This window comes from Strongylocentrotus purpuratus, unplaced genomic scaffold (assembly GCF_000002235.5).
Source record: "Strongylocentrotus purpuratus isolate Spur 01 unplaced genomic scaffold, Spur_5.0 spur5_scaffold_7, whole genome shotgun sequence".
NCBI lineage: Eukaryota > Metazoa > Echinodermata > Echinoidea > Camarodonta > Strongylocentrotidae > Strongylocentrotus > Strongylocentrotus purpuratus.
The window spans coordinates 15,224,364-15,234,943 of record NW_022145613.1 but is presented as its reverse complement, the minus strand read 5'-3'; the positions used below and the strand labels follow the sequence as shown (position 1 = coordinate 15,234,943).

At 36.9% G+C, this 10,580-nt stretch overlaps 1 protein-coding gene across 1 annotated transcript; it reads right to left on the bottom strand.

Moving 5' to 3' along the window:
* Window positions 1-3,417: 3,417 nt before the first annotated feature.
* On the bottom strand, window positions 3,418-10,406 carry LOC592341 (enoyl-CoA hydratase domain-containing protein 3, mitochondrial). The gene is made up of 9 exons (XM_791870.5): window positions 10,278-10,406; window positions 8,660-8,802; window positions 7,874-8,009; window positions 7,065-7,170; window positions 6,286-6,370; window positions 5,706-5,815; window positions 4,987-5,045; window positions 4,499-4,605; window positions 3,418-3,817 (listed from the first exon to the last, which is right to left on the bottom strand). The coding sequence occupies exons 1-9, from the start codon at window positions 10,359-10,361 to the stop codon at window positions 3,697-3,699; spliced, it is 951 nt and encodes a 316-aa protein (XP_796963.3). The 5' UTR covers window positions 10,362-10,406; the 3' UTR covers window positions 3,418-3,696.
* Window positions 10,407-10,580: the final 174 nt, after the last annotated feature.

Genomic DNA, 10,580 nt, shown 5'->3' with positions numbered 1-10,580 from the left:
TTGTCCGTCCGTCCGTCCGTACGTCCGTACGTCCGTACGTCCGTCCGTCCGTACGTCCCGTTCTCGTGATCGCGTTATCTCAAGAACCAATTGATGGATTCTCTCTAAACTTGGATCATGTATGTATCTTGCAGAGCCAATGAACTGATTAGATTTTGGGGTCACGAGGTCGAAGGTCAAAGGTCACAGGGCTCATTATGTATTCAAAAATAGCTTGTGATCGCAATATCTCAAGAACCGATCAATGGATTCCTGCCAAACTTGGGTCATATATGTATCTAACAGAGCCAATGAACTGATTAGATTTTGGGGTCACGAGGTCGGAGGTCAAAGGTCACAGGGCTCATTATGTATACAAAAATAGCTTGTGATCGCGTTATCTCAAGAACCGATCGATGGATTCGTGCCAAACTTGGGTCATGTATGTATCTAACAGAGCCAATGGACTGATTAGATTTTGGGGTCACGAGGTCGAAGGTCACAGGGCTCATTATGTCTACAAAAATAGCTCGTGATCGCGTTATCTCAAGAACCGGTCAATGGATTCCTGCCAAACTTGGGTCATGTATGTATCTAACAGAGCCAATGAACTGATTATATTTTGGGGTCACGAGGTCAAAGGTCACAGGGCTCATTATGTATGCACAAATAGCTTGTGATCGCATTATAATGAGAACCAATAGACAGATTACTATCAAACTCAAGACATGTATATATGTATCTTGCAGAGCCAATTAACTGATTAGATTTTAGGGTCATCAGGTCAAAGGTCATGGGGCTCATTATGTATGACTATAAATAGCTTGTGAATGCATTATTATTAAAACCGACAGATGGATTACAATCAAACTTGAATTTTAAAAATTGCTTTCGTTTTGGTTTGTAAAGTTGCTCTATGGCGGAGGCATCATTTTTGACTGCGCGCAGTCAAAATTCCATCTAGTTTGTGTACAAAATAGCTCATTCTAGGTGATTTTCAGGCCCTCTGATCAATTCTAAATGGCATCCCTGTGTGTACAATACTGCGTGTAGGATTTTATTTGAATGCTGCAGAAGAAAATTAATTGTTGACCATCGTTATATAGGTACATGTGCGTTTCATAAACTTCATAGTATATTTCACAATGGTATTTAGCATTATTTTTTGCAGTGGTTATTTAATGAGTGGTCTGCAATGTTGGTTGTTTGTTTGCATATATAAATGCTTAGCAGGAAAAAAAATTAGACAAGACTAGGATTATAATTTTCCAGCAGAAAAATTCCTTGCAAAGAGACGTTCTTTTCTAACCAGGAGAAATTTAAAATTATAGACGTTAATGATTTACATCTCTCAATATAATCGAAACATTCCAGACTATGTTTGTATAAATGGACATACTATCAGAGATTGATTTTTCCTCACTTTTAAGACATGTGTTACAAGTGTAATTTCATAAGGACTCTATGATTTATTAACTAGTCATTATTGGCCGATAGCCAGTACCTTACATACATGAAGTTAGATGATTATTGTACCTTTAAAATTGTGAGTGTGCTCCTTAGATACTATTGCCATAGACCTATTCATATTAGAGGAGTAACAATTGTTAGAATGAATATAAAAAATGCTGCTCTATACAAAAACTGTAGGTAATCGTCTGTGATTATGTACAATTTCTGTGGTCATTTTTTTTTTTAGTTGTTTCAAACAGTAATTTGATATCCTTATGATATAATTTATTTATTATTAATACATCGAGGCTGTTACTATATATCCAAATTTTTGTATAGCTTTGTTGTAAGTGATTTGAAAAAACAAACATTATTGTACTATGCCGACTATAAGACTTTCATTATGAACTCAAACCTTGAATTTGATTTTTAGTTTGTTATGAGGTTTTTTTTTTCTTCAAATATTGACAATCCAGTACATGATATTCTGCATGAAAAGAAGAAGGCATGCGTATAAAAAGTATAATTAGGCTTAAACGGCAGTTATTTTTCTAGAAATGAGATGTGACCTCCAAGTCTTCTTTAATTTATAGATGTTTTTCATTTGCGGTTTCTTTACAATGTAAGCTCTAAACGCATTCCACAAGTCACAATATTATTTACTTCCAATTTCTTCATTTTCCATGTTTGCAGTGTCATTTCGCATTATTTATCAATATTTAATGGCATTTCATCATATGCTGTATTCATTTTCCAGAAGTAGAGTCTATTTGTAATTGTGAAAATTACATTGTAAATGTATGTGTACATATATAATTATTTTTAAAATATATTTCCAAATAAAAATTTACAATGAATCAGTAAAAGTTCTTCTTTTTTGTTTGTTTGTTGATAGTATGAACCCAACTATGTGTGTGTGTGAATATGTTTTTGTAGAAAAGTACAACTGTATCAATCAGAGTGGGGTATGTATGAGAAGGCCAGTGTGCGTGTGTGTGTGGGTGAAATTGTTTTTGTAGATGAGTACAACTATCAATCGGGGTACGTCTTGGATAAACCGGTAAAGTCACCATCTGATATTAACATAATTCAGATTTTGAACCTGGCTGGTTTTACACTCTTTACCTCAACCAAACAATTTTAAAACAAGTTGTACATGTCATGATCAGAATACACAAACGGTCTGAATACAGCACATACTTAGATCTGATAAAATATATTTAATTTTTTTCAATATACAATTTATACATGATTTCTTGATTTATTCAAATTACAAATACATTGTATAACCACAATGAAAACCATTCATAAAGGGTTAAGACAGCATTGATAAATGTTGTGCATTTACGTGTAAATTAAATTTTTCATCTACAGACAATCCATTCCAATATCATCCAAATGACCCGATTGCATACATGGCAATTACATTGCAGTCTTAGAAATTATTATTCAAATAATACACAGCAGTGAGAGCATTAGTAAGAATTACCCACACAAGGTACCTTTGGAACAGTCTAACATGCCCGAGACAATAGCCGAGGGTGTTTGGACTGTTTTGAAGGTACCGAGTGTGGGTAATTTTACTAACGCCCGGACAAAATGATGTGTATTATTTGTTTTATAAGATTATGTTTTATTTGTTTTATAAAATGATGTTTTATAAACATGATTTTACTAATTACCATTGGATAATGACCGTCATTATCCAAATTACGCGTTAGGCAAAATAAATGCCTGGTCACGTGTACGCTCTCAACCAATCATTTGATTAGGATCCACGTCATCATCTTATAAATTGTTATAATCCAGAAGTGGTGAGAGCTGCGGATCAATTCCCCCATCTTTTAGCACACCTAATTCCTCATATACCGTGTGAGTCAAAAAAAGTTTACACCTAGAAAATTGCTAATTATGAACAGTAAATTATTATACATCTTATGAAAATGTGTTTTATCCCAAATCATTTGGTATCATTTTTGTGTGGTAGGTGTTCATGCTGGGATGAACATGAGGCATTGTTTGCAATTTTCTAGTTGTAAACTTTTTTTTGACTCGCACTGTATAGTGGAAACTTTTTTTAAAGCCTCATTCTCTGTAATGTGGATGCAATAAGAAGTGTATGATTTAAAGATGCAACCACAATACTACACTTCATGAAGGTAAAACGGAAGACTTGGTACTGTACTTCATCACACAAGCAAAGGACTTTTTGAAGAAAGAGAGAAAGAGAGACAAAGAGAGTGAAAAGGAGAAGGAGAAGGGAGCTCATTCATGGGCCTTGTCAAAGCCATGCCTCCAGACTGGTGACCTCTTATTGACGAATGCATTAATTCCCTCCTGTCCTTCCACCAGGGATAAATTGTTCACCATTACATCACTGGCATGACTGCAGGTAGAAAAAGAAACGTTAAAAGAAAAATTAGGTAAATATGAATTGAAAAACACAATGAGACATTTTACACAATCACAATAAATAAATATATATGCCGTCAAACACTGAGTGAGAGTCCCACTTTAATTCAAATATCTGAAATGACTTGGATTCAGATCTTTAGCAACTTTACAAAACTATACTAAAGTAGTATCTACGATTGCCTAAAGCAACAACTCAGTATGAAGGGTCCAAGCAAGATTTTCTTGTGAACTTAATCAATCACTTTTTGATAGTTCTATGTATGCCGTTAATGAATTGGAGTGAGAGAGATTTTCCTAGATGGTTCAAAGCTGGTATGTCAGATATACCCATGCACAAAACAGAAACTCTGCATACGGTTCATTCACTCCAATGCATTGCACATGTACAGGGATCCCATCTAGGATCAATTAGACTGCAGTTTCATTTACTTAATTTGAGTCACAGGCCTAAAGGGTCTCTCATAAAAAGTTGCTACAACAAAAATCAAATTCAACTTTGCTTATATCAGCATCAAGTATTTAGGACTTGTTTTTTTCTAAATACGTGCAGTCACACGTTCTTATAATTGCGAGTGGTCACTGAATAAATTACGTTTATCGAAATATTTGTCTTGGTTAAATTGCGGATATGAACTACATAACGATATCTTACTCATAGGCCGAATTTCTGTCCATCTTCATTTGTGAGTTGAAGCAAGCCTTTCCTAGAGAGATGACGGATCCGCTGTACTCGCAGATCTTTTTGGCTATCTTCATAGTCTAGGAGAAAGAAAAACACAAAAAGTCTACTTTAACAAATGTACCCTTTAAGTGGATTAAGGGGTAATCTTTAATCTTGCAGGATGAGCCATGATGACACAGATTTTATTCAAATTTAAACCAACTGAAATTGAATTTAATATCAATCGCAACTCCGTACACAGGAGATAGGAGATTGTAAGTTTGCGAATGATTGGAGAACTTGTAATCCACGCAAATCAATCAAACCTGTATAAGACAGGAATAATCAAATTCTCCTGATAATGTCTCTCATTTAAAACAGCAGAATTTATGCAATCTATTCTGTTTCTTTCTTCTTCTTTTATACCATCTTCAAGAGCTGATGCTTTGTTAGGTATGTCAACAAACCACTCTACTCACTTCTTCCTCCACTGCTTCTTCAGGCACGACCTTGCTGACCAAGCCGTGTTTGAGAGCATCTACATAAAAACACAATACGCATAGATAAACAGACATAGGTAAAACTACATTATACAGGCAAATCTAAGAGGCAATAATACATGTTATCCTATCAAATACAATAAAATAATGAAACAAATATTTGACAAATTCATTGTGAATTTGGTATTTATAAATAAACATAATACTGCATAATTCTTTACAGTTCGCTATCAGAAGATGATACTAGCTTTCATCTTAAACTGGGTAATCAAATTGGCAACATGATGTCATTGCGACACACTTTCTCACACATGATTTCAGAGGGATGGTGGCTCATAAATTCATGTTCCCCCGCCCCCCACCACAAAAAAAGCATTGCGAAGGGGTCTTCTGGATCAGTCCTAGCTGGCACGTATGAGATTTCATGCTCACCATTAGAAACAAAAGGAATAATTAAACAATAAATCTTTTACAGAGACCTCAAGAGGCAAATGCATCAAGGTCATTAGAATGTGATGAATATTGCTCAATATTATTAATAACCCCCCCCCCCCCCCCCACCCCTTCTGCCTAGATTTACATGTACGTGACTAATTTGAAGACATGGTCCCTTTGCATGCTTTGCATGAAGAATAAAAGGAGGCTTGTTCGTCAAGCCGTAGTCCTAACTCTCAAAACTGAAATGATGTTCCACTCACCCTCGGCTGATATAGGTTCAGCAGTTAAGAGCATCTGCATGGCGATCTTCTTAGGGACTGATCTGCCTAAGGCCACGGCTGGTGTCGAACAGAACAAACCTACCGATATACTGATGGGGAAAAAATGAGAGGGCTGGTAAATCTTTGTGAAAATTAACAGATGTATTCACTTTACTACTTTACTACTTTACATTCCTTTTTTTCTGCTAGTCATGGCATTGAGTGTAGATTCATACTTGGCTGGGGGTGATGGGCCTGTGAATAACTAACCCACTGGGTCCTGGCCCTTAAGATGGGGGGGGGGGGGGGGGGGACGGATACCATGACCACCAGAGAAAGATGGTAACTTTCTTGATGTTTCCAACAGTTTTGGTATGTATAAATTCTGTTGGCTCAAACAAAAGAAGAAGATTACTTTACAAAGGTTCTACCCTAATAAATCCAACCATTAGATTTTGTTCTCAAACAATTGCTACCATCAGTTTTCTGGGATTGAATCGCTGATTATTCACGATTCAAATGTACACACAATGTTACAAAATAATTATTGAAAAAAGGTTAATACGGCCATAGTCCTTACCCTGGGGTAGCAAATCTGGCAGTGTCTGCAGCCACAGCAATATCACAACTCGCTACCAGCTGACATCCAGCAGCAGTGGCAAGACCTACAAGAGAACATACATCAGTACTTATTCAAGAAAGAGATACCATATATAACTGTAAGACATAGCTGTAATTGTGCCCATTTCGGTTTCCTGGTATTTAATTTTGGTAGGCCGGAGCAACATTGGTACTGCTCAATATCAAGTCCTACATGGACAATTTTAAACTTCCTTAGAAACTTGAAAAGTGTGCTTGGATATTAGAGGTAAGAGTAATCCAGTGCTTAAGATAATTTCTATCCACCAGATCAATTCATACTTTAAACAGTCTAAACTTAGACCTCAAGATTTTGAGCACAAAAAAAATCAATGTCATTTTGAAAGTATATATTTAAAACATTGCATGCTGTAGGTACATGTAGCAAACCTTGCCCAACAATTTTAGAGGTGAACTTACTAATCATTCTAAAAATGACTACATTTTTCTTTCTAAAATGGGAAAAGCTATCTTTCTTGTGAACTTAAAATTCAAGGAAGATAGCTATGCCCAAATTTTCAATGAAACAGAGCAAATTGTTTAAAATCAAGTAGATGTGATATTGCCCTTTGGTATGGCATTAATCCTCATTATCAAGTCCATCAGAGAGGACCTAAAGCCATCGGTCCTCTGGTTGCTTACTTATACAAGCAAACACATGCCTTCTGAGACAGTCACTCAGATAAAACAAACAAACAAATGTAAGCATCAGATTAATACCTTTGACTTGAGCAATGACAGGGATCGGAAGATCTTCAACCAGCATCATCATTTCAGAGCATTTCTTGAACACCTGGGCATGGTAAGCACGCCCTGTACCCGTTGTCTACAGAAAGAGCAACAATGAAAGAGAAACAATACTAATCAATACTAATCAACTGATAATTACAAGCAGCATCTAATTCTAATCAAATGGTTGGGCCTGACGGGTGGGGGGATAACCTCTTGGACATATATGGCTACTTTGGTTCATTTCATCATTTTGTTGACCATGGTTTTACTCTTGTGCCTTGGAATGTATGTCATTGAGAAAGACATATAATCTATACTGCTTCTCCCTACCCAGGGGTTGAATGGGTACAAGGTAGGATGCAAATGTCAATATGATTGGATCAGTATGAGCTAGTGCACCTGTAAAATAGCAACTAGCTGGAATGCTCCCTAACAAAGAGCGAACACATGTATAGCCAAGAATCACAATTAAAGCCATCAACTGTCGTACTAACGCACTGTTGACAATTGTGTTGGTTACTTGTACAAAATTTAACTCCTAAGGTACTATACAGTCAAACCTGTCTATAGCGACCGCCCAAGGGAAACACAAAAAGTGGTCATTGTCTAGACAGGTTCCTTTAGTACATGTTTCAATAAGAAACCCATATTTCAAGGGAAACCAACAATGTGGTCTTTGCAGACAGGTGGTCTTTATAGACAGGTGGTCCTTAAAGCAGGTTTGACTGTTATACAAAATAAATTTTTAATTAGTCCACACTCCACAGAATCTTGAAAGACAACCCGGTAGAACTCACCAATTCCTTGAGATCATGTCCTGCTGAGTAGACCGGTCCCTCGGAAGCAATGATGATAGCTCTAAGGTCACCACCATCAACATCACGAGTTAACTCCTTGGTCACTTCAGTAAGCATGGCGAGAGATAGGGCATTCCTGTATATAAAAGTAGAGTGAGAAAAGCCAATTAAACATAAAGTCTAGGGCAAAAAAAATAGGGTCTCATTGAACAATAGTATGCTCACCCAATTTAAAAATGAAGATGGCATAAGTTCTAAAATGCTTAACAAATTTTATGAATGCAGCATCACCTGGTTACTTTTATTCTTGATGTTATCATTATCAATGAGTTACGATGATCAGCTAACAGAGCCCTGGTAGAGCATCTCTCGACTATGTCCCATTGGTCAAGCAGAGAGGGACATTACTATACTCCATTACTAATTAATAATATATTAAGGTTTGAATACATTGTGGTTTACTGGTACTTCTTCTTTTCTTGCATGTGGGAGGACATTCAATTACATCATTGTTCCTGGGAAGCGAGAGTGAAGGTCAAGATAATTAGGGATCTTACTCTGGAGGGGTTTGCAAATACCTGGAGGCCGTTTGTCGAAACTGTCATAAGTCTAACTTCTTGGACATCCTGTTGAAATGTGTGTTATAGAGTGAACACACGTATGTATGGGATGTCCATGAACTTAGACTTATGAAGGTTTTGAGAAACTGGCCACTGGTCAAGCATGTCAACCAGGCCATAATTGATTTTGAGCATGGATATATATCAGTATGAAGATTTAACTTGCCTCTTTTTAGGATTGCTGAGAGTGATCTTTCTGATACCATCTACCTGAGTGATCTGGGTGAGTGATGGACTGCTCTCTGCAGAGAAGCTCCTCCTCTGATGTAGGAGAACAGATCGGTTGATGCATGGAAGAACATTTCTTGTCTGTGTTATAAGATGAAAATCACAAAAAGATTAGGATTCTAATCCAAGCTTGCTCTTATAATAGTGGGTTCTTCTACAACACTAGACCGAAAGCTTCAGTCTCTCTAATCGTCGGTTGTTCCACTGAGACTACGTCTGGCTCCACTAGACCTCTGATTATAGAGACTGTACAGAACAAATGGTTCGGTTCGACCGGACCGCGATGAATGAGATATGCAACGAGATTTTCACTCTTTACATCCTCATAACTGCTGCAATTATAATAAAAATTAAAAATAACATATATATAGCTTATTTGACTTACGATAGCTTGCTCATTTAGATCCTAAATTAATGATTAATTCAAGAAAGTCTCGTCGTCAACATTATCCGCTTGGTTTTAGTTGATGAATATTCATTTTTTCTTTTCGAACGTCCAATAGCTACCGTAGCTACGTACGAGTCAGCCCGGCTTGACCAACGAACTCCCACGAAACGAGTGCTCTGATTGGCCATTGGCTATGTTTTGGTAGGAATTGACCCGGAAATATATATCGGCCGCCGGGTCATATAGCTCTATGTTCGAGTGCATGAACATGCATGAACGTACTGTTTCACAGTTCAAAGATACAAATTGGATAATTCATATAAGTAAGTCCGAAAATTTCACATTCTATGATAGGTTAGCAAATTTTGAAAACTGTAATTAGGAGATATATAGACCAACCTAATTTACATCTAATTTAGAAATCAGAAAATTAGATCTAAATAAAGAAAGTCGGGAAGAAAATGTCGTGAACGAAAAGATGTTCATAGCCACCCCTACGGTACGAGATCTCTGGGTTACCATCTGTATTGGGGAATGACAACAAATGTCAGTTTTATTAAAGAAATGACCCAAATAAGATGGTTATTTCTGTCTACTTCAACACATGCTCTGGCAACAATCTTAACTTTAACCCTGGAACAAACACTCTCTACCTAACCCTAATTCTAAGCTACAATGATCGAAGTACACCCAATTTTATCCATGACCTACAATGTAATCATACTTAGCCCAGCTATAACTATATTGTCTAACTTTTATATAAGATGACAAAAATGCTTGCAGCAAAATAAGTGACACCTCCTCCCTGCAGCAAGTGTCACAAGGGCATGCATTCATGTACTGGACAAAGATGCACCTATCCAGTCATTTCACACACAGATATTAAGCAATATGGGGAGTAACAATTTGGAGTTGGATGATTTTGAAAAAGAAGATCACATAAATAAAAACTCAATTTCAGGGAGCTCGAGCTCCGCCTCCCTCCCTCGACGGCGGGCGGCGGAGCTCCCTGGAGCTGGAGTGATGCAGATTTTACATTTCGACGTAGTCTAGTCTAGAATCAATGGCTTCACAATCACAACATCGGGCAGCTGCAGCTTATCAAAACATCCTGCAGAAACACTTTGTTATACATTTTTATGTCTGAATCATAAAAATTAATACTGACCAATAGAGTAGTCCGAAAGCGAGATGTTTTGGCTGGAATTGCGGCAAGCCTGGCAGCAAAATAAACACTTGTGGGCGCGGCCATTTTGATTTGGTCGATGATATTGCAATTGACACGCCCACATGCACTAAACACTCTAGATGTATGTGGGGGTGCCAATAGAAGTTTAAACATAAAATACCGAATATGTTACCTATTTAATGAAGATTTTCAAATATTTCTTATTCTATATCCATATCATAAATAAAATAGAACAATTTTATCTGATAATACAGTAAATACACCCCAAAACTGGTGACATAG

Coding starts and splice junctions, on each gene's coding strand:
- LOC592341 (XM_791870.5), bottom strand. CDS start 10,361: ATGGCCGCGCCCACAAGTGTTTATTTTGCTGCCAGGCTTGCCGCAATT. Junction 8,803..10,277: donor GCTTTCGGACTACTCTATTG/GTCAGTATTAAT, acceptor CTTATAACACAG/ACAAGAAATGTTCTTCCATG. Junction 5,046..5,705: donor TGAACCTATATCAGCCGAGG/GTGAGTGGAACA, acceptor GTTTTTATGTAG/ATGCTCTCAAACACGGCTTG.